Here is a 25,393-nt window from a genome sequence, read left to right on the forward strand (position 1 = left end):
TGTTATCCCTTTTATTTGATATTTATTTTAATAACCCAAGAAAGCATGTCATTGTGCGCTGAAATATAGTTATTCAGCACTGCGATGGCTACAATGTATTTTAAATCAACAAGAAATAAGAGCATTATAAATTAAATATCTGTTTTAACTGATTTGTGCAGGTGCTGAACAAATGTATCTGTGTTCGGATCCTTTGATGCAACTTTTAGGAATCCATATCTTCTGGCTCTGAGCTAAAACACAGCTGGCAGCAGAGCTGGCGTGCTCCTCGCGATCCTTCCTCAGTTTGGAGAACGTCAGCAGTTTCCCATCCGTCCACGACATCTGTTTTGGACCACCAGTGAGACCTGCACAAATCACACCAATATGCTAATATACGGGACACTTTACATTCAGGATTGTGGTAGTTCCTCATTATAGATTTCATTTGCTTACCAATCCAGAATGATTGCTTTCCAGCAAACTTCCACATCCACTTCATATCAGTCTTGGAGTGGATACTAACCAATTCACTTTCAAGCCTAAATTTTGGAATCATAACATTATTATTAAAGTTATATGTTGTCTGAATACATGTTTCTCTGACAGAAAAGATGTGTAACATACAGCATGCAAGCATGTTGCGCGCTGCTCCAGCTAGCAATACCAGGCCCCAAAATATAGCAGTTCCTCCGGTAGTGAGTCCAGCCATTAGGACAACCAATACTAACAGCCTTCTGAGACTTTAAAATAAGAGGGAAGGATTATAAAATGAAAGCTTATTATATTATAAATGAACATTTGAGAAAGTATAAAGGAAGCTTAGATGTTCTGTTTTTGATCTATACTGTAAATACAGAACAGCTCACTCACAGTGTAGGGCTAAGATATTATACCTTGTGCTGCTGTACTCCTGAATCAATTATAAAAGAGGCTGAGTCACGCTGGGGAATTTCTACTGATTCAGCGCCAGCAGAGTATCCAGGCCAGGTCCAGATGGGAGTGATCTCCAGTTCAGAGTGGACACGAGGTGCTGGTGCCTTTTCCTCCACTCTCACTGGAATCAGTCCATGAAACTAATGGATGACAGAGTGAAGACACGGTGAACTCCAGCACACAGCACATTATGTGTAATAATAGAAACAAATACAAAAAACAAATAAATGAATAAATAAACAAATTATTATTATTCTGAATAAATAACACTGAAACAAATAAATAAATATTATTAAATAAATGAATGACACTATTTAACAACAAAACTTAAATACTATTAATACTAATAAATAAATACTAAAAAAATAAATAAGAAACAAGTAAATAAATAACACAATTAAGTAAATAAATAAATAGTAGGACAAAAAAAAATACAACTAAATAAAGATAAAACCACTAAATACGTAATAATGCAACCAACAAATAAACAAATAAATAAAATTGATACTAAATAAATAACACTAATAAATACATACTTCTAATGATAATACATAAATATTATTAATAATAAACAATACAACTAAAGATAATACCAATACTACTAAATAAATAATAATATAACCAAAAAAACAAAACAATACTAAATAAATAACACTACTAAATAAATACTTCTAATACTAATACATAAATATTACTAATAAACAAATAACACAACTAAATAAATAAATAAATATCACTACTATTAAATAAATCGTACTACAACCAACAAACAAACAAATACTACTACTAAATAAATATTGCAAGTAAATGCATAATATTGCAGTCAATAAATACTAAGGAATAAATAAACAAAAAACAAACACATAAAATAAGTAAATGCAAAAATAAATATTACTAATAAATTAAATACTACAACAAACAAATACCACAAATAAATAAAATAAATAGATAAGTAAAAAAAAAAGTTGTCATAAAACTTACTCTCCAAACTCTTTCTTGATTTCTGTTGTCCACCTCTGGCAGATGTGCCTAAAGCCACAATCAGATGTTAAAAATAACTACTACTACTAACATTATTTTTTTAATACCATGCTAGCTACTAGATAAAGTAAATGTTGTAGCTGAGGTGACCTGGCTCACTCTGTGCCTTTTTCTACTCAGAATCCTCTGCTGTCTTTGGCCCAGATTGTGAAAGATCTCCTGGTCCTGATGTTCTCCATCGCTGTAATGGCTGAAGTGTGTGCGATATGGGACGTCCCCTCTTGGTGGATAGTTCTCCCAAAGGATTCCTGTTCTTGGGTCTGGAGTGTATTCCTCAAGTAAGGGCGGTTCAGGCTCTGGGACGTGTGGTGTGCTTTGGACAGGATGTTGTTTCTCATCTTCTTCAACAATAAGCTCATCTGGATGACACCTACCTGGAAGACAGAAATATTCTCAGTTTATGTCGAGAGAGCAGAATGTGGGTATGGAGAACTTCTTTCTACCATTTCTAGGATCCACAATCTCAACTGTGGCCTTGTTCCTCTGTCCCAAAACAGCATTTTTTGGGGTCTTCAGAACTACATCAAATTTCTCATGGTTCTCTTCTAGTCCGTCGTCTTTGAGGTAAATGTTCCACATTTTGACATTTACACCTAAAAACAAAGACAAACCACAAATGGAGCATATTCTCCAAATAAAGAGTCAAAAAGTTAATGGAAAAGTTAAGGTTTGAAGTGATAAGCACCTGGATCAAATTGTATAAGGCTGGCAGAACTGTGAGTGAAGTCTTTCCCCACTTTGGCTGTTCCTTCTTCCACCTGTAAAATGAAATGATTCAATCATCTAAATCTTCATCTGTGCAGGATAGTGAGATTAGCAGAGATGGTTAAGCACACCTGTATGCCGATGTACGCCGGATCTTTGCTGTTCCCACTTCGCACCACCTGCACAGCTAGAGTTCCTGCATTCTCACAAACACGATAACAGGAAGCTGACAGCTCCACACGAGACCACCTGAACTCCATCCTGTGTTGGCAGTCGAAAAAGCCAAGAATCACTTTGGGTCTGAAATTGTATTGTCTAGAATTGAGATAGAATCCAGATCATATTTGGAAATGTGGAATACAAGCTGTCAACTTTCTTAATTACACCAAAGAAAAAAAAGAAAAATTATTACCAAAGGCAATGGAATATTTGTCTCTATTGTAATCTTTATATATATATATATATATATATATATATATATATATATATATATTATTATTATCTTTTTATATATTTATTTTTATATTATTGTATTACATTTTCTTATATATTTCTGATTTATATTTTTTAATAAAAACAGTGAAATGTTTTTACCAGTTGAATTCTTAATTTGATAGAAAAATAATCTAATATAAAAATAATATAAAAGAGAAATATTTCACTCTATATTTTGGTACTTAAATATTTTTTATTTTATTTTGCGATATTTTTATATAATGTATTTTATTTCAGTATTTTATATATTTATGATTTATTATTTTATAAAAATGCTAATAATTTTACTAAAGCCAACTGACTCACTAAAATATTAATTGGATACTGATTACATTAATATATAAATATAATTTGTAATGATGTAATAGAAAAGTTCTCTGGATTGATATTTATATATTTTATAACATATTTATCATTTTTATTTTCGATATATGTGCCTATATTATTTTATATTTTATTGTATATGTTTCTTATTTTATTAGATTATTTTATATATGTAATATATCGAATATCATATATGTATTATTTTACAAAATTGCTATTTTTAAGTATATATATATATATATATATATATATATATATATATATATATAAAACACACACACACACACTATTTGCAGGTATATATGTCACCTTATATTTAATATTTCCAAACCAAAAGTCTGTGATACTAGGTAGGTTACTGAGTCTAAGTGCATAGTTTTAGCTAGTTTTTCTCAAAGTCAGCCACTTTAAATTAAAATAACTTTTTCTAATTTTAGAAATATAGAAATGATCCTATTCATTCCTCTTTTTACAGTGGAAAAAGATATACATACACCTTTAACATTCAATAACTGCACTGTTACTTCTGTCTGGAAATCTAAACAAATGATCCACAAATAAAGATATATGTACACTTCAGGAAGCATGGTGTTTCCTGCAGGATCTGTGACTTGGAACTCAAAGCTGTCTGCTGTCACATCTATATCTGCAGGAATGACGTAGCGTACTGCTTTCTGCTCTAGATCCTTCTGGGTAAAGCGTCCTTTGATATAGGCACCTATAGCAGGAAGAAAATTCATTATAATCTGGACACAATCTGCGCATATTAAAAAGACATGTGAGGACCTTTTCACCTGCCTGTGAGGACATTTTCAAGGTAACCGAAGTGAGGAGGCCTTGTGATGGTGAACTCGAGTGTGTCGTCGGGACTGTCTGGATCTGAGGCGCGCAGCTCTTTGGAGGTGATGTAGATGCACTGTTTGCCATCCAGAAGATTCTCCACAGTACTTGGAATCCCTTTGTGTATAATACTGGGTGGGGTCTTGTCCAATACCTCTATCTATGAAGATATAAATTATGGTACAGTTCAGTCAAATCCACACACAGTGAACAGTAAAACTGCATGCATGCTGCAATACCACTAGAGGGAAGCATTACATACCAATAAATGGGAAATCATTCATTTCATAGCCATTGCTCAGTGTTGTTTTTAATCTAAGCCTATATATTCATATTTTTTGTTATTACATTCAAATTACTTTATTTTATTAACAGTATCAGAAAGTTTCAAAATGGGAAAAGTTTTTAAGTGATTTTCTTAAAAGAAAACTTGACTTTTTTATTTTTTAAAAGTAATATTATTATTTATTAAATATAAAAATATATATTATACATTATTTAGAAAAACTAGCTGTCATGTTTCACTATATTAAATATGTCTCAGGTTTATTTTTATTTTTAAGTCAAATCACTTTAATTTAAATCTTGTAAAAATAATTTCAAGTGCATTTGCCTTTCCTTAGTTTTTAAATATAAATACATAGCATATTTAATTTTTTGTTATTACATTTACTGAAAATGTTTATTTTATTGCATTACATTTAAAGATGAAAATTATCAACGTTTTAAGTGAGATTTGTAAACAACTTAAAATAAAAAGTAAGTGCTTTCAGCCATCACACTTATTATTCCAATAAATATTTATTGGGTTTATTTTTAAGTCATTTTTTATTTTATTGGGGTCTCTTTATTTATTTATCTTTTTTCTTTACCTTTATTTTTTAATAAGCTTCTCAGCTAAATTAAAAAATAAATCTAAAAATATAATTATTTAGGAAAAGAAAACAGCAAGATACAAAATATAAAACTACTGCTCATGTCCACAAATATCATAATTAATAAATTGTGTATATTTAAAGCATTTAACCACGTGACCACTTGCCTTCCAAAAAACAAGTTTTGACATTTAGAAAAATACCCTTGTTTTGGGACAATTAAAATATTGATTTAAAGTCCACCAGGTGTTCACTGCTTAACCAAAAAGAGATAAATGACTTTAGTGAAATATATTTATGAAATTCTATTTTAAAAGGACCAAATTCACAGAAAATACTTTTTTTTTTAATTTAAGAAGATTTCCAAACTAAGCAATCAAAACATTTATATAATTGAGCTTTTGACTCAAAATCTTTTCCTCATGTCACAATTAACTATTCTTCTATATTTCATTTTAAAATGGTTCAAATATATATTTTAGGTTTAAGAACGATTAAATTTATTGCCCACCAGAAAAAAATTAAAGGCAACTTAATTTAAACACAATTGTTACAGGTAAAATCATATGAGGGGAGGTATATATATTATTTATGACCTCCCTGTCTCAGGGGTTGCGCGTTTAGACAAGCACATGCCAAATTTTGGCTGGAGTTAGCAATGTGCGTCTTCAGCCAAGTGACAACAAAGTTTTCGGCTGATTCACCTGTTCTGGCGGGAGCGGTTTTCTCTCTTGGTAGCACAGGGCTGGTAGTGCTGGCCAGCGCGTTTACCGCCTCGCTGACCGCTTCAACTGAATATTAAATTGAGGAGCGGGCCTCGGGAGAGCGACGCTATGACATGGTGAATGGCACCAGACCTGCAGGAGCACCTGGCCAGCAAAGTCTTCGTTAGCATGCAAGTCAACAGGGAGCGCTTTGTTAACCCGTTGCTATCCTGCTGTGCTCAATGGTTTGTATGCAAGTCGTTTATTTGACAGTTAAGTTAACTAGGCTAAACGAAGGAAATAATTTTCCTCACTGAAAAGTACCGACAGAAATTGTATGGTAAGCCGTGCCATATCATTATCACAATAAAACGACGGCACAGCTTCATAATTTGTTCGTTTATTATGATGAAGTCTTTTAGAAATGGATATAATACAATTTTGTGGCTTTTAGTCACTATTTGTTAGCTTTGAGGCTATCAAAATGCTCCTGAATTCACCTTTATGAGATATATGTGACCCTGGACCACAAAACCAGTCGGGTCAATTTTTTTACATAAGCTTTCCATTGATGTATGGTTTGTTATGATAGGACAATATTTGGCTGAGATACAACTATTTAAAAATATGGAATCTGAGGGTGCAAAAAAAAAAATCTAAATATTGAGAAAATCACCTTTAAAATTGTCCAAATGAAGTCCTTAGCAATGCATATTACTAATCAAAAATAAAGTTTTGATATATTTAAGCTAGGAAATTTACAAAATATCTTCATGGAACGTGATCTTTACTTAATATCCTAATGATTTTTGGCATAAAAGAAACGTTGATCATTTTGACCCATACAATTTTTGACTATTGCTTCAAATATACCCAATGCTACTTATGACTCGTTTTGTGCTCCAGGGTCACATATTTAAAATGAGTGTTTTTTCTTCTGGAAAAATGGACTGAAAATATTGATGACTTATCCTGCACTACACAGATTTTTGACCAATTAGATGCTCCCTAGAATGAGGACGCCCCTTCCCCTAATGCCACCTGCAATTACAATGGTATTTTGAAGTAAAATACATTTTTGTAAGGGGTTGTCATAAAAATCATTGTATGAATTAGCAATTTTGTAGTGAAGTGAAGTGACATACTGCCAAGTATGGTGACCCATACTCGGAATTCGTGCTCTGCATTTAACCCATCCAAAGTGCACACACACAGCAGTGAACACACACACACCGTGAACACACACCCGGAGCAGTGGGCAGCCATTTATGCTGCAGCGCCCGGGGAGCAGTTGGGGGTTCGGTGCCTTGCTCAAGGGCACCTCAGTCGTGGTATTGAGGGTGGAGAGAGCGCTGGACATTCACTCCCCCCACCTACAATCCCTGTCGGCCCGAGACTCAAACCCGCAACCTTTGGATTTCAAGTCCGACTCTCTAACCATTAGGCCATGACTTCCCCTAGGCATGTTGTAACTACTTACATTTTGGAATATTTCACACTTTTTATGTTTATTGGCTGTGAGTGATTGCTCTCAAATCATAATCAGCTTACCTGTATGGTAAAAACAGCAGGTTCTCTCTTCAGCTGTCCATACTCCAAATAACCTGCGTTAGTTCCATCAGTAGGCTGAAAGGTGAACCTGTCGATCTCAGCCCGTCCATTCAGATGATGGTAAGCTAGATCCATATTGTTGATGTCCAGCTGCGTGAAACGAGGCTTAGAGATGGGTAATCCTTTCAAGAGCAACTTTCCATATTGTGGGCTTTGAATAACGACGTAGGTGAGATTCTCCAGAGCTGTGTCTGGATCAGTCAGTTTCAGATCATCAGTGGAAATGGTCTTCATAGAGCCCTCTGTGAGCTCAAGGCCTTTGTTGATAGTCAGGGTTGGTGGGATACGGTCACTGTGTTCCACAGTGAAATGAATGGTACCACTTCTGGATGTCACACCATTGGTAACAGCAAAGCTGTTGAGAGAACATTTTAGTTATTAGTTACATGTTTCATTACTTACAGAAGACTGAACTGTTTTATCACTTTTTCACTTTGGCCTAACACCCTTTAACTGTAGTAAAATTAGCGTAACACATGGTCTCTCATGCCTTATCACTTTATTCTAAGGTCTTGTCAGTTTTACAGCATGTTCTGAGCTGCTATCCTCACCCAACAAGGTTGATGTGTTGGAGCAGAAAGATGGGACAGGGAGGGGTGCGAGCCGAGCAGAGTCCCCATTCCACTCTCTGCCAAGCCAATCTGCCTCCCAACACATATTGCCCTGAAGCTGATAATTGCCAGCCATGGTAAACAACACGACTGCCACCTCGCACTAGACTCGCAACCAAACACACAGGTCCACTCTCATAGCCAAACTGGTGCAACATCTGGCATTGCCATTGTCCCATATTTGCTCGGTAATTGTGCCCAGGGATCCCTGTCTCTGACTACATCTCTTAGAGCCATATAACCAATGCCAGGCTGAGTTATTACTCTCTTAATAATGGCCATTTATCATCAGCTGTCACGGCAGAGCAGAGGGAGACACAAGGCTCCCAGAAAAAAACAGTCTCCCTGTCTCTTTTGGCCCCCGCTGTCGGCCTGGAGTTTGACACACAGGTGTTTGCTCAGGTGTCTCTCCTGATCAGGGAGACCGGCTGTCGCATGCTGCCACTTTTGCCTCGCATTAACACAAATACAAGCTGCAAAGACACAAAAAACATTTTAAACAATGAATTTGTTAGATATTATAACCAAGTTTTTCCCCAATCTCTTGTGATTGTGTCAGAATTGCTAATTGAAAGTACTCGGGCCCCACATGACTAACACTGTAGTGTCCATGTGCTGTGATTGGACCCCATACCACCCCATGCTGTGCTGACTGAACTCATTGGCACAGAGTGCTCCGTATCCTCTCCGAAGGGCCACTCGCCTCTCGTCAGGCTTGGCTCAGGAAGGTTTGTTTGCTCCCAGATGACCCAACGATGAAACCAAGCCAGAGTTTTGGGTGTCAAAGATTCACACGAGAAAGGCAGCACAGGTCAACTGTACGTCCTGACGGAAGTCAGCCTGCTGCCAAATTGGCTGGAAACCCATGCAAACGAAGCAAAATTATCCTTTTCATTTTGCCTGTCTCTTGCTTGTACATCATTTTCAATCTTGTATTGAAAATGCTGAGGTGTTGCCATCTGTGGGCTGGACTAAATTGCACGATTTATATAATGTTTTATATTATTCAAATATATATAGTGCACCTTGATGTGGGTATTCATGTCAAAACATCTGGATTTTGTCTAGACTGAATAATATAAACAGGCAGAAGCAAAAATGGCATCAGTGCATTTGGCCTTAGAGTATAAATTAAATCTATTTAATCTACAAAGAACAATGAAAACCACTGACCTGAAAGAATCACGGTCAGCAAAACGGCTGTTGTCATGAGTGTAGCATACCCGGTTGGCAGCCACATCCATCTGGGAGAAGGAGAGCACTGGAACCCCTGGACTTTGGACCATGTGTAGGTGACCATGTTCAGGTGGGACTGATACAGTGTATATGAGCTCATCTGGCTCGCTTCCACTGTCTGTGGCCGTCAGAATGTCAGTGGTCAGAATGACTCTCTCTCCCTCCATCAAGGTCACAGGTTTAGTGATCAGAGCAATGTCACCTGTATGCGGCAAAAAGGTCAATAGGATTACAGAGGCATATGCATGAATATATGTAAAGCTTTGAAGAATATAAATATGTTATTTATAAAGCAAGTTATGTGCATGTAAGGTTTTAGATGTTGTGTGAGATTTGTTTGTGACAGCAGGGACAGTGCTGGGATCTAGGGCCGGGACTACAGATGTTTGGCCCCAGCTCTGTTAATAATTCATCCTGGGCATTTAAAGGTGGCTCGTCCTTTGCAGCAGAACATTCTCACCTCTGTTCCTCCAGGATAAGCCAGAATGGAGCCAAGAGGACAATGGCTGCCATGCTTCCATGTTCACCCAACTGGCAAAGTCATTTTGGCCATAGGGAAAGCCATTGTTTTTAATTATACATGCACAGATTTAATCTGTCAACAAAGTTGTTTTTGTTGGACTTCGATTGAGGGAAATACAAAAGCAGCGATCAGTGAGTCACTAAATGCAAACTGGTCTGTCACTATGCCAGTGCTATAATGTCACTGGACAAATGGATGGTCATAATAGGTCAATGAATTTCATAACCCTGGTGTTTCAAGACTGAAAAATACTGTTTTTGAGCTATGCTAAGTTCCTATACTATGTTTATTGTTGTTATATTTTGCTGACAATAAAACTTACCCTTTTGAACAGTGCGGACAGAGATGAAGAAACTCTGTGGAGGTGTTGTGTTTTCCCCATCACTGAGAACAAAGTGAAACCTGTCATGGCCTTTGAAACTTCTAACTGTAATGTGACTGTACCATAGGCGATTCATTTCCACATCCTCCTGGGTGAAATTCAGACCTGGAGTCAGATCAATCCATCCAGCTTCTGTCTGCAGGATATCACAGAAGAGCACATTATTAGGCCTACATATATTCTTAAAGTATATAGTATGTCACATTAAGGCTGGATTACACTACATGACTCAAAATCATCAATCAAACATGTTTGATATTTTGAGTCGATTTTGGAACCCTTATGTTTTCATTTATCATCCATCTCCTATCAATTTGTTTTGTTCGGGTGACTCGGGTGATCCTCAGTCATTTAGGCCTAGTTTATGACTCCCGATTTTTCTTCTATAACCATTTACAAAGTCTGCAAGTGTGTGATGCCTAGTGCTTTAAAATCCGTTCATATTTTAAAAGTTATGTAGTGTATTCCAGCCTTAAGTAATAATGTAAAGGACTATCCGTCCTTGCTAACCTTTAGCTGAAGGAGGCCAAATCTGGGACCTGCATTGAGAACGTAGAGAAGATGGTCGTTGAGAGTGTCATGATCCCCTGCCTCCAACACTACACTGGAGATGACTCTCTTCCCCAGGGCCTCGACCTCAATGCCTGCATTTCTGAGAAAAAAAGATTGAGATGCTTTGGACACTAAAGGTACAGGTGCCAAGTCTGCATGCTAAAATCCAGAATCTTAAATAAATAAATACACAAACAGCTGCTTCTGGAAGGAAGAAACACAAGCAGGACCGGCCTGTTATCCTAATCCATTAGGACTCTGAAACAAGGAAGCAGGCGTCTGCCAAAAAGACACATTACTTCTGCTGTTATGGACTTTACATGCACACCCTTAGATCTTGCTGATCTTGGAGGAAGAGGATGGAATAGAAATTAGCAATTTACTCAAGGATGTAACTTAATTCCCAGTTACTCAGTCAGCCACATGTGCAGTACAGGTTGTGTTGACCCCCCCTTCTGTTCCTGTCCAGTCTCCGCCACTAAAATCCCTCCCCCGTTCCCGCTTTCATCCGCCTTTTTGGCTCTGAATTTGTCCCAGGGCGTCCTTACTTTAGTAGCCATGGCTTTTCATCATTGACTGGTATGATGCGGACACACGCAGTCCCCTGGACTGTGTGCCCACCATCTGTCAACTGTATGGTGAAAGCGTCCTTGAGGGTTTCGGTGTCGTCGTGCATATACATGATCTTCATTCCTATGGATCAGCACAAGAGAGAAAAATTCAAAGAATATTTAAGCGGATTAGGCGTTTAGTGACATTAAGGATATAACAGTCATTAGGTACTTGATTCCTGGTAGCTTTTAATATAGCTCGTTCTACCACTACTACACCAGTGGACACCAGTGAACATTCTCCATTTTGTCAATGACCTGATCACCTATGTTTCTATGGCTCTTTATCACTCGCTAACAAGCAAAGCTGTGCAGTCACCAAATGCCTCATGCACGGTGACTTAATTGCACACAGAGCAGTTGGAAAGACTTTGCAGATGAAGCAGAAGCACCACAGGCACTCTGTGACCTCTGTCTCCAGCAACATCTGTTCTGAAAGCCTGGATACCCACAGTGAAGGCACCGAGGGGCAGCTGGACCAGGGAAGGGACTCTGTCCTCACAGCCGTCCTCAACAAGCAGATAGTGGTACCCCAGAAGTTAGGGGGAAAAAGTTTGTGGTACTACCAATCACATGGATTCAAGAACTGACCTTGTTGTAGCTCCTGTAAGGTGAAAGACTGGATTGCTAAGGTTCGATGGAGGACCTCAGGGTTCATGTTTTTGTAGCGATTCATCTCAAGACCATATATGCCATTGACCAGTGTGCCATGGGCTGGGGGAACCAGGATGGTCATGGTAAGAGTATCTGCTGGAATATCAACGTCCACTGCGTTTAGAATATCAGGACTGAGGTCTTTCATCCCTCCCTCCATGACCTATTGCAAGGTGCAGGGCAAGACAATAGTAAGTCAACAGTTTTCTTATCGGATCATTTTGTCTCCAAAAAGTATATCTTACTGTAAAGTTGCTAAGCAGGAGTGATGGGATCTCATCATTGGTAGGGTTGATGATGACGTAGAAGGGCACTGGTGCTGATCTCTGAATCCCATCACTGACACTGATGGTAAAGAAGTCTGCAGTAGGCTCTACACCCTGGTGCACTGACTGGACATAGTTGATGAAACCCGAACTGAGGTGAAGCTGGCTGAAAGAAACTATTTATACAATATGACTTTAGTGGTCTGAAAGACAAGGTCTTATACTAGGACATACAAAATATAAATTGTGATTTTGCCAAGTAGGGCATGTTCTTGGATTTTAGGGATAGTGGCTCAGGCCTCTTAGGGCCAGTTTTACTAAACAGGGCAATTCCAAAAGAGCGCCGATGGGTGTGGAAATTTCTGCTGGTGATTTACAGACGCAACATCTCATTTACATATCGAACAACGCAATATACCAAACGCAGCGCAAATTAGCGTAGTTGCGAATGAACAATAAGTAAGCCACAGTGCGTTGAAAAGAACCAGAGGCCAAAAAATTAAGGGTTGCAACAGTTTTGATAGAGCTGGTATTGCGACTCCTAGTTGAGGGTTCCAAGTCGCCTTTTATTTTCTGAAGCAAATTAAAAATAACATGGCTTGGCAAATTATATGTTTGGATAATGTGTTCTTCTGGCATTCAAAATAAATTAATATGTATGGAAAAAATCCTCTCCCTTCAACCACGCACTCTCTGTTCTCTGCAGTGCCTCTCCTAGCAACAAATTGCATCCATTTCAAGCACAAAATAGCTTAAGACATGCTTATTTGGACATTAAATAATGGCGCAAATGCCAGTAATTTGACGAGCGCAATCGTTAGTAAATCTCGTTGTGTGATTCATTTGAATTCTCTCCCCCCATAAATTTTGCATCTGAAAGGGAAACTCCTAGAAATGTATATTCAATAAGGTCAGGCGCAAAAATAACTGTGTCCACGCCTTTTCATTGCTAATTCGTCACTGCGCGTCTTTAGTAAAACTTGACAGTACTATTTTAACACCAAAAGCTGTTAGTAAAACTGGCCCTTAATCCCTTAAATGGCATTTTAAATATTTTGTCCCTACAATGAAAATTAGTAGTGACGCAACATTGTTCTCCATTGACTTTCCCTGTATGGAAAAAACTAGAAATAATATCTTCATTTGTGTTTCAAAGAAAAAAGTCTTTGGAATGACATGAGGGTAAGTAAATGATCAGTGTTTGTTTGACAGGAATGTTGTTCCAAGACCAATAAAAAATGTTAATCCATAAACACATCCTACTTGGCATAATTGCTGGGTACGTTTACAGAGCCTCAGGGATACTACTGACCCACTCGAAGTCCAGCATTGCTTTTCTCAAAACCAGGGGATGGAAGGGTGTTCTCCAGGAACCCATATTGTGGGGGGGTCACCAAGTGAAACATGAGCTGATCTGGATGACTATCAGCATCGGTTGCTTCCAACACCCCCCCACACAGACATGCACTAGCACCCTCATCTACCACAAACATGGTCCCTGACGAAACAATATACAGCATAATGTAAGAAGTTATATATTGGCATTAATCACAGAGATCTCATTTTAGAGAGCTTGATGTGACTTCACTTTTTTTCTCAAAAAAAAGAGTGCATCCCAATTTTTTTCTTCTTCTCCCTCTCATTTACAGGCAGTTCCCCTTGCTCCCCTCTTTCTTCACGCCTGCTATGCCACCCCACTAACACTCCCTCTCTTTCCCTGCTCTCTCGCTCGGCTCTCGGCCAGCCCGCTGCCACCTGGGTGTTGATAAAGCCATCATGCCAATGCTTACTGGCATCTGCTTCCATTTACTGCACTGATAAATAATAAATGGAGAATGGGCACTGATGAGGTTGTGCTTGGATAGAGCTATGAAACAAGGGGAGGAATTAATGACCGCCAGTCTGGACTAGAAGTGATAAAACTCGTCCCATAGTAAGGCAAGTGCTGGATTTCCCTCATTTTCCTGTGCTTAAACCTCTTATGCAAACCCATCTTTATTCAATGCAAATTAATTAAATGACTACTTTTTTCACACAAACCAGTCCAGATCTACTACACGGTGGCAACATTGGAGAATCCTCCTTTTTTGATGGGGATTAGCCGAATTAGGAGATTATAATTGTGATCGAATGAGAAAAGCGACAGAAAACACAATGGACGTGTCGTCTTTCCCAAATGCGGGCCTGTCCATTGTCTTCTCCTCTATGTCCCTATTGGGAACATGTATCTCTTTCTACTGCGCTTTTTCACCACACATGCTCTGCTTTCTCTCTATAATCCCAACCAGCTGTGTGTACGTCTGTCGCCCCTCATACACCGATGACAAGCATGCTAGGATTTCCTGTGGACATCCCACTGGTACCTAGCAGCCGTCTTCTGCTCATTGTCTTGCTCTGGTCACTGTCCTTCATTGATAACTGCAAAGTTTCTGGAATAAACAGTGAAATCCCCATCCTAGCAAGACGTCTCTAACACCCTGCTTCGAAACGTACGTTCGGGGTAACGAAACACTTGCATTAGCCACACTCCCTGAGCTGGGTGTGCGAGACTGCGATTAAGTGATTCGTTTACCAAGCTGCAGTCCATCACCTGCCTTGAAAATTCCTAGTTGCTTTATTGCTTGATTTAAGCGGATTGTCATTACAATGAATTAATTACACCTTAGCCAAATGCTCTGGCGATTAAATCTAGATTAGAGAGCATCTTTTAATCCATTCGGTCCCTTAACACAATGCAGCACCGGTTTATGAAATGTCTAAGAGATTTACTACAGGCCCTGTGGAAGATGTTTACCCAGCGTTATGGTTGGGACCTGGTTGTTGACAGGCATCACAGTGATGTTGAGGTCATAGACCGGAAGCGTGCCATGCAGGGGGACGGGTGGGGGGAGAGCATCCTCCTGGCAGCAGCCGTCTATTGTTCCAGCCTCTCCATCTGACACAATGAGAGTGACAGTGTCTGAGACAGGAGCGGGTCCAATTTCACCACCTAGTGAATTGGGAAATGTGTTTATGTTATGTTATGTTAATAAATTAAAATACTTTCAATCATAAGACATTTACATCCTGCTTCTGCGACAAACATTTTTTAGGGATGCATGATTGCTATTGATAGTTTTCACGTGACGTCACAACCTTATAGGAACGCCCACCTGGAGGGCAAAACGAAGCTTTGCTCCACTGACCGACCAGTTATTTTTACACAGATTGCATCAAGTAATAATGTAGTAAAATGCAGATATTAAAAGGCGAAATTCAGTAAACACCTTATTGATGATATTTTGTACAGGCAAGAGGATGAAGCCAGAATATAAAAACAATGTGCAAAGTTTCACATTAAATGGTTTCCCATAGAAAACCATTAGAAGGAAAACACTGAACCGTTAAGCAGATTGCGTTCATATTCATATTGCCTTATCTGTTTGCCTATGTAAACTATGCATCATTAATATGGTGAATACTCAATTTGATCTTTTAATATTACCGTTTTAAATATATTACGGCACTTTTTGTGTTTTTACAATGTTTTGTCGCACTATTTATGATTGAAATATTTCCGCGGGTGATTAATATGGATTGCAAATGGCCAAAACTTGCATTTAGTTCACATACCTTTGTTTTATTCTTTTGAGAGGTGATCAAAATATTTGTGGCTGGGAAACAGATGAAAAATTGAGACGCTCGTGCTGCAGTTCTATGGATGTTTTGCCCTTCAAGTCTTCGAGCCGGTCACATGACTGAAAACTATGAATAGGGATAATTCACCCAAAAATGAAAATTCTGTCATTAATTACTCACCCTCATGTTGTTCCAAACCTGTAAGACCTTCATTCATCTTCGGAACACAAATTAAGATATTTTTGATGGAATCCGAGAGCTCTCTGACCCTCCATAGACAGCAAAACAACTGCAATGTTCCCAAGACATCAGTAAAATTGTCCATGTGACATCAGCGCCAACGGTTCAACCGAACTTTTACGAAACCATGAGAATACTTTTTGTGTGCAAAGAAAACAAAATATAGATTTTATTCAACAACTTTATTCTTTGCGCACAAAATGTATCAGATAAACTCTCGGATTTAATAAAAAATATCTTAATTTGTGTTTTGTAGATTAACGAAGGTCTTACAGGTTTGGAACGACATGAGGGTGAGTAATTAATGATGGAATTTTCATTTTTGGGTGAACTATCCTTTAAAAATGTATCCATTTGTATATTTAGATTACCTTTGCTACCATCTAATGCTCACTTGAAGTTTATCTGTAAAAACACTAATAAGTTAATAACACTGTTAAATATAAATGTTAATTAAAAATTATTAGTAATAATTAATATTTTATATGAACAGTGTTGGGGAGTAACTAGTTATATGTAACGGTGTTATGTAACTGTAATCCAGAAAAAATAAAAGTGTAATTACAGTTACTTATGAAAATGTTAACGTTTAAAAAGGGGGTAACATCTGAATATTTTCTGTAAAAATCTAGGATATGAATAATATTAACTTGATGCTTTGTCTGTTTTTGATGGCTCCTGCTATTCCTTTAAAGTTCTTTATGTAAAGCGATGCTATTCTGATGCTTTTGATTGGTTCTCTTGTTTGATTAAATGATTAACATTCATTAGAAATTTTGAAAAGTAATCAAAAAGTAATCGAATGTATAATCAGTTACATTACTTTAACAAATAATTGAAATATTTAAACTACTTATTACATTTTAAATAAGGTAACTTGTAATCTGTAACCAACTGCATTTCCAAAGTAACCTTCCCAACACTGTATATGAGTTTATTTAAATTATTTGGCTTATAGTATCTTCCTTAACATTTATTAGATCAGGCTGGTACTACTTCACCACATTATTTAATATTATGACATTATAACAAAGCCTATATTACAAAATCATCATTACAAACCATTTTATGGTGCATTTTCAGTATATTTTCACAAAAATATGTGTGACACACCCACCGCAGGTGCAGAATGTGTAAAACAGGCCTAAGTGACATTAAGTATCACTAACTAGCCTCCTGTCTCGATTATAACCTGTGTGCAGGTAGAAGATGAGTCCATTGAGCACATCCAGCTGGGAGAACTTGTCCACGGTGACCCCATTTCGCTGCAGCACCCCACGTGCAGGTGTTCTGGCAAGCATGTATGTTAGCCGAGTGTCCTCGCTGTCAACATCTGTAGCAGAGAGGTACTCAACTGTAATCTGGACCTGACCCCCCTCTTTGCAGGAGAGTTCAGCCCTCAAGTCGGAGCCTAACTGTGGGGGTTCATCGTTCACGGGCAGGATCTAATAAAAAAAGCAAATAAGAAGCACTAAGGAAATATGTATTTTAATAAGGGAATGCTGCATGTGCCAAACATCAATACAATTTTTTTTAAACAGAAGAAAATTACCTGAACTAAAAGCGTTCCATGTGCAGAGTTGATTCCATCTGTGATAGTAAGACCAATGCTATCTTTCAGGGTCTCAGAGTCATCATGAATGTATCTATCAAAATATAGAATGCATTGTTATTTTCAACAGATTATAATTATCCTCATCAATTCTCTAGCTACAGTTTTTCATATTCATACCTGACCCTCAATGCTTTGAGGTCCTGCAAACTGAAGCTGTCTCCCTCTAGCAGTGCCATGCCCTGCAGCTCCAGTCTTCCATGTTGGGGACGAGTCTTCACGTGTACCCTGAGCTGATCTTCTGAGCTGTCCACATCCTGCACCAGCAGGTGTTCCTCCATCAGGAAACTGCCGCCACCTTCCTCGACCCTCAGCAAGTTAGTGAACATCTATGAATGAAAGTTTTGGAAATGGAATTATAAATAATACAACTTTTTTTATTATTATTTAAAATTTTTGGTACCGTGAAATAAAATTATTTGAAAACCACTGCTTTTGAAAAAAAATTAACCATTTGAAAGGTCTAACTTGGGGTGGTCCTTCAAAATGCTGGGCCATAACAACAAAGAAAATTATAAACAACACTACAATATAACAATAAAAGAAGTGAGCAACTCACTTCTGGGGCCTGGTTGTCAACAGGTGTGACTGTGATGTTGAAGGTGAGTCCTGTGAGAGCGCCGCCCTGCTGGTCACTCACAGAAAACACAAACTGCACAAAGAGAGGCTCAGGGCCAATATCCTCTATTGGAGGCATGTAAGCCACTTTGTGGTGATTCACTGCATGCTGTGGACGACAAAAAAGACAGTACCTAACTGAAGAGGCATGTTATTTAAACTAAAATTTTAGAGTATTAAAATAAAATTTTAGAGTATTATTTTAGAGTATTAGCGTGTAATATTTAGGGAACCTATTTGTGTGCACATTTCAGACCTGAGTAAACGATTTGAGCACTGGAACCATTGCATCTTTTTTCATGGAGTTTGTGCTGTCGGTATAAAACAGCCTGCCTGCATCTGGTAACCTGCAAGAATTTACAACAGATGTAAGATATACATGAAAGGACCAATATTCTTCTTTTTCTTCTTAATAATAAAATGTTATATATATATATATATATATATATATATATACATACACACACATACATATATATATATATATATATGAGTAAAAAGTTGTCATTGCAAGGAAATGCATAAGCGTACCTGGTGTACCTGGTGCTAAAGCAAGGATGAGTGATCACATACAATAGGTCAGTCTCCAAATGTTCTGTATCTCTGAAGTTCAGATTGTTCTGAGTGATGTAAACAACCTCGGTTTCTTTAACCGTGATGGAGCGAACCGTTCCAGAAACTTCCTCAGGCAGCTGGTCCTTCACTGGAAACACGTGGATCACCACCGTCTATGGATGAAGAGGCACAGACCAACACTTCTGTTATAAATATTCACACTGAAATGGAAATTATTATGAAAACATATACAATGTTACATGTCTGTCCGATAGATTCGGAGGCTGATGGACATCTGAGAGGATAAAATCAAATGAGTCCTCAAACACTTCTTCCCCTGAGTGCTTATAGTAGATTAGACCTTGAAACAGGTCCCTCTGCAGGAAGCTCTTCACTGGGAGACCTGGTTGACATGACACCATATAACGTAATGCACATCAGATGAGTTAAAAATCTTTAAGAAATATAACGTTTTAAATCCAACTGACCTGGTTCATGTGGAGAGGACTTCTTAATCGTCTGTCCCGCTCTGGGAAAAGTAATCAGCTGATACTGAATATAGTCGTCGCTGGAGTCCAAGTCTGAGGCCATCAGCATGTACTCCTCCACCCTAACCATGCCACCTTCTTGGACCTCAAAGGCTACGTTATTGATTAGAAAAGGAGGGGTGTCGTCTTTGGGAAGAATGTAAATGGGAAATTTGTGTCTGATACTGTGGCGGCCATCTGTGATTCGGAAGACAATGTAATCCCTGGTGGTGTCGCTGTCTGAGTGATGATAGACCACAACGCCCTCTCTGAGATCCTTGACCTTAAACATGAATCCTTTTCCACCTTTGGATGAATAAGAAGGATTGGTTACAGTATACGGTTTTGAACTGTTTGAATGATGAATGAAATTCTAGGTCAAGTTATTAGGATAGCTCAGCCAAAAATGAAAACTCTGGCATCAGCTACTCACTCTGATGTCATTCCAAACCTGTAAGACTTTCTTTCTTCTGTGAAATACAAAAGAAAATGTTTCGACCCCATTGACTTTCATAGTATGGTCAAAAATGTATGCCTTTATGTCAAGTTGTCAACATAATATAATAGCATTTTCAAACTCATCTTTACTATCATTTGCAATATCATTCATTTGGCTCAATGCAACTGTGAAAAATAAGATTTGTTTTTCGCCTGAAGGCACAAACGTTGGCTCTGCCTTCTCCCTATTGCAGAAAAATAAAAAGAAAGATGGCGTCCTTCCCAGGCAATGGCTGCTGCCCACCGTGAAGCTGAGCTTCTTCTGCTTGCCAGTGAGACAGAAGGGCAAGGTCATCAGACAGACTGAATGATGACTGGTTGCACAGCAAACCTAATTAGCAACTTTATCAGGGGGAAATGGCAACAAGTCCAACGGAGAAACAAGTAAGTAATTGGGCCCAAAGGTGGCTGTGGGCAGCAGGCCCAAAATAACAGTCTCCATATAGATACTTGATGGAAGAGGACATTGGGCGGCAGCTTTCCAATTGGCCGAAGGCTGACTGAGGACTTTCCCAAGGGTCGGAGTCCCTGAGTTCGAGGTCTACGTGAGAAATTCCCAATCCCCATCTAGGTTCTCAAGAGAGACTGGTCCGTTTCTGGGCCAGAACTTGCTGTTCAGCTCAATCATCCTGTAGTAAAATGAAGTGATTTTGAAGTGGATTTGGAGCCAAAGTTATGGGACGATTCAGCCAGAGGTATCACAAAGCGACACGTCAACCCCAAAAACGTAAACACCAATTAAATGAAGGGTTTGGCTTAAAGCAGGAGCTGTTGTTTGAGTAGGCTTGAGGCTTCTGCTGATCAGGTGGTCTTCTGTGAGAGAATGACACAAGGAATGAAGCCATGGGCCTGGAAGTCCTCCAAACCAGGAAACACAAAAACAACCTACCACAGCTTCCATGAGAGAACACATACAGCAAAACATCCCATTCAATTCCTGAAATCACAATTTGGCCTTTTCTTCCAAGAAACCAAGGATTTAGAAGAATAGTTCACCCAAAAGATTGTGCTTTACCTCATGTCATTCTGAACCTGTTTGACATTCTTTTTTCTTTTGTGGAACACAAAATATTGTTATGAAAAATGTATTTGAAGTACCTTCTTTTTGGGTGAACTATTCCTTTAATTTCATATTCTAGAACATTGCCATGGATAAAACTTTTCAGATAGACACATGATTGTCACCAGTTCTCAAATCTTGCTAAGATAATGGTCTGATGGAAGAGAAATGACCTTGTGTTGGATATCTGGCATGAAATGACATAAGTCTTTCCAATCTGCTTCTTTCAGGGTCTGTGCAAACAAAAGTCTGCTGAACTGGAAAGACAGCCGCTACGGCTCTAAAGACATCTTTGGTCCACGGCCCCTGGCAAAGTGTCGCCGAAGCATTTTACACCTGATTAGCAAGCCCATACAGGCCACCCGGACATATGTTTCTTGAATGATGCCCGCATGAAATTAAAGAGGTAAAAAAAATTATTTTACCTCTAACACTTAAGTGTCCATTAAGTGGGCCGTCCATAGCTATCAGGGTGAGCGCATCTATGTTGTCGTTATCAACAACCTGAAGGTGTTCCCATGTGATTGGTCTGGATTGGCCTTCCAGCAGATCCAACCCTGTAAGGATAGAGATGTTTAGCCTCAGTCTCTCCTTTAGAAGATTATTTATTTTAGCTAATCCGCTAACATACCCATATTCCATGAGACTCGAGGAGCATTGGTCTCTGCAGTGCGGATAGAGATGTGCATCAAGATTGGAGGACTCGACACAAATGAGCCATCGATGGCCTGAAACTCCACCTGGACAACAGATTAATTAAAAAAGCAAAATAAATGAAGTTACATTTTTATTCAATTTGACATTATTTTTATTGTATATGACATATAATTTTTCTTCCCAAACACTGGTTGGAAGTTATATTAAATACAAATTATTTAAAGGGGTCATATGATGTGATTTCAAGTTTTCCTTTCTCTTTGGAGTGTTACAAGCTATTTGTGCATAGATAAGATCCCTGAAGTTGCAAAGATTAAAGTCTCAAAACCAAAGAGATATTCTTTATTAAAGTTAAGAATCTGCCACGCCCCCCTAAACGGCTCGTTCAAACACTGATCCTGGAAGCTACAATGCAGGCTTGCACAAAGGCTGTTTCTATAAAGTGGGGCAATTCCAACTTTGCAAGGACAGTCTGGTGCTTCTGACTCACAGCCTGTAAGTACATTTCTGCCACTGACGATTCAAACGCGAGTTTTGAGCTGTGTAGAGTAGTGCTTGTTGTTTGTCGTTTCTCCGAACACAAATGCAGACATGGTAATGTTTACACGGCGCGATGCAACGCAAAGCGTAAAAAGACAGTATAAGCCATTATAATCAATAATTATGTCCCCACTGGATGCAACAAATGCCTCATTTGTAATGGGTTTTATTGTTTTAGTCTCGTCTCGCTGGGAAACGCCATCACAATACGGTGAGGGGCGTAACATTTCTGTCTCAAGCTTAAGGTATTCGGCCAATCAAAATGCACTAGATAGCTGGCCAATCAGAGCAGGCCTCACTTCTCAGAACGATGAGCTTTGTAAAAATCGAAGCGTTTCAGAAAGGCGGGGCTTAGAGGAGCAACAATAATGTACAGTATGTGGAAAATAATGTGTTTTTTTAACTTTAAACCACATAAACACATTGCATTACACCAAATACACAAAATAATATTCTTTTTAGCAACATCATATGACCCCTTTAATTGTTTTGATAGATAAGATACAAACAATAACAACAAAATTCAGTGTCAACAAGATTTTATAACACATTTATTATATTATGAATATGTATTTTAGTATATTATTCAGTATATATTTTAGCTTATCATTTTATTTTTATTTTTTTTACTATTCAGCTTTAATGTATTTTTATTTCAGTTTTAGTAATTTATTTCTTTAACTTATTTTATTTCAGTTAGTTGACAATTTTTTTTTATCTAGTATTTTTTTTAACAAAAATTATAAACGTGTCTTTATACAAATAATATATGTAATACTATATAAAAAAAATTGTAATACTATATAAAACCCTGGGCTAGGCTGGACATGTTTTTACAGAAAAAAAAAAAAGAATTTTGCCTGTCAAAGTTTCATTGTACAGCAATTTATCATTTCCTAACCTCATAGTTCCTCCTGGCTGTGTGACTGCTGTTTGGGGGCTGATAGGCAATTTTCATCTCATTCAGGTCTTGCCATGAGAAGGAGAATGCAGTTTTGGTGTGATCATCCAAATGAGTAATATATCCCTCTGCTGGAGGTTTGGTCATGTTGAAGATGAGCTGGGCCTGAGGGGTCTCGTCATCTTTGGCATCCAGGGCAGCAGTGGTCATGGGGGTGAGGATGAACTGATCTACCTCCAGGATGAACGTAGACATGAAGGCAGCGTTGGGGGGTTGGTTCTGCATGGCCCCTTGGATCAGTACCGGAATCCAGATACTCTCATTCTAAGAGAGAAGAAGGTAAGTAGAAGATTCAGTGCCTTGTTGTTATGATTTCATATGAACCTGATTCTGATGAGCGTTTTACCTCCAGCATGACTCGGGAGGTCTGGTCCCTGAACTCAACCCTGATTGGGATGTAATCAATCTCAGGTGATGGAGGACTGAGGTGTTGGTACTTCAGACCTGAAGTGAGGAACTCAGCACAATCGGTCTTCAAGAACTCTACTTCCCTTGTGTTGTGGTCACAGGCTTTATTTCCTGGGCAGGTGATTCCAGTATGACGTCCTTGAAAAGTTTGAATGCAGATGAGAGGTTCTTAGAAATGGAATTTAAAAAAAACTTTCACTCCAAATAGCTCTACAGTTGTCATATGGTGTAACCATTAACTAAATGTTAACATATTTTGCTCCATATTTTTATACTAATGTATATGTATTATAGTATAGGTTCATTTTTTAAACAAATGTCATGATTATTAACTCATGTTTTTTAGGGTGTTGCACCACATGACATTATTTATATAGATTTTAGTCATTATTTTCAAAAAGTTTTCAAATCTATTTACCAAGGTCAAAAAGTTTTACAATTATCATAAATTATTAATTCAGAAAATAAATTAAATTTTTGGGAGTCACACCACTTGACATTTTAGTGTACATTTTAATAATTATTTTCAAACATGTTTTAAAATATATTTTTCAAGTTATTCTTTTTTTTTTTTTTTTACAAATATCATGAATTATGAATTCATAACAATGATTGTTTTTAATGGTGTTTTCAAAAACATTTTGAATATATTTTTCAAAGTAAAATGTATTTTTTAAAATACCGTAAACTATTAATTGATAAAAATTATTATGTTCTTGGGGTGTCAGAGTCACACAACATGACAACCTGAACTAACTTTGCCTTGTCATAATAAGGTCAAATTATCTTGACTTATTGACCTTGAGGGTCCTGTTTCTTTTCTGTACATTGGTTGCACCACATGATTTTATCAGTTGCACCATATGGCTGTGATTTGACACACAAATGCTTTTAAAAATCTTCATTATATACTTGGTATACCTCTTCTTGGTCCAGGCTCGGAAGCTGGCATTGATTCAGGATCCTCAATGACCAGTTGACCAAGCATTGGGACATTGATCTCAGAGCTGAGAAGACGTACCGTGCAGATCACATCGGGCTGGGTTTTAAAGGTAAGGACACTGCTATTGATGACATTGGAAAGGCTGTAGAACTCAGAAACCACCAGAGGAACATTTCCAAGCTCTGTGAGGCTCCTTTGAGGTTCTACTACATGTATTTTCAGCAGCACAGTCTCAACAAAAGTTTCTGTCTCTGTAAACCTAAGTACAAACATAGAAAAAAGCATTTGGGAGTATGGAAATTACATTAGGCCTTGGAAATAGGGTTTTTGCAGCCCCCAAAAGCCCTAATTGAAGTAACAGCTGTAACATGTTGGTGTTGGACAAGAATAACCACACAATGTTTCACCTGTAGACCCTCAGCATGACAGTGTCCTCCTCTAGAAGTGGGCTGCCATTGTGAACATACTTCACCTCGTCCGGAAAGAACTGGCAGTCAAAAACCTGGAAAATGGTACAATAACAATTATTCTCACACTTTATATAATGCATAAGCTAATTCTGGATTTGTTTTGTTACCTGAGGAGTGAGTTTCCCCACTCTTTGCGTGATAGGCTCGGTGAGAACTACTTCGACCTTACAGGCCTCAGATACCTCGTCCGTATGGAACTGAAGTTCACCAGCCGTGACAAACACCGACTGGCCTCTGGATACTCGAAGGCCTGTGTTTAACCTAACTAGACTTGAAGCTTGGACATGTGGCCACAGGTGACTCAAAGTGAACAATGTCAAAGCAAAGATATCCACCCCCAT

General features: G+C 38.1%; 1 protein-coding gene across 1 annotated transcript; it reads right to left on the reverse strand.

Annotated features, from left to right (window-relative positions):
- Positions 1–25,393, reverse strand: frem1b (Fras1 related extracellular matrix 1b; the record flags this gene model as incomplete). Its single annotated transcript, XM_079425886.1, has 35 exons — positions 1–347; positions 436–521; positions 607–722; positions 876–1,055; positions 1,897–1,944; positions 2,056–2,330; positions 2,400–2,549; positions 2,642–2,714; positions 2,793–2,922; positions 4,054–4,198; positions 4,279–4,480; positions 7,451–7,865; positions 9,295–9,559; positions 10,203–10,398; positions 10,773–10,914; positions 11,363–11,507; positions 12,017–12,242; positions 12,325–12,521; positions 13,658–13,843; positions 15,140–15,334; positions 17,396–17,648; positions 17,756–17,849; positions 17,936–18,144; positions 18,375–18,542; positions 18,690–18,780; positions 18,965–19,161; positions 19,249–19,391; positions 19,477–19,821; positions 21,499–21,630; positions 21,705–21,813; positions 23,172–23,495; positions 23,578–23,807; positions 24,561–24,841; positions 24,990–25,084; positions 25,160–25,393. The coding sequence occupies 35 exons, from the start codon at positions 25,391–25,393 to the stop codon at positions 145–147; spliced, it is 6,480 nt and encodes a 2,159-aa protein (XP_079282012.1). The 3' UTR covers positions 1–144.

This window comes from Barbus barbus (genome assembly GCF_936440315.1).
Source record: "Barbus barbus genome assembly, chromosome: 9".
Lineage (NCBI taxonomy): Eukaryota > Metazoa > Chordata > Actinopteri > Cypriniformes > Cyprinidae > Barbus > Barbus barbus.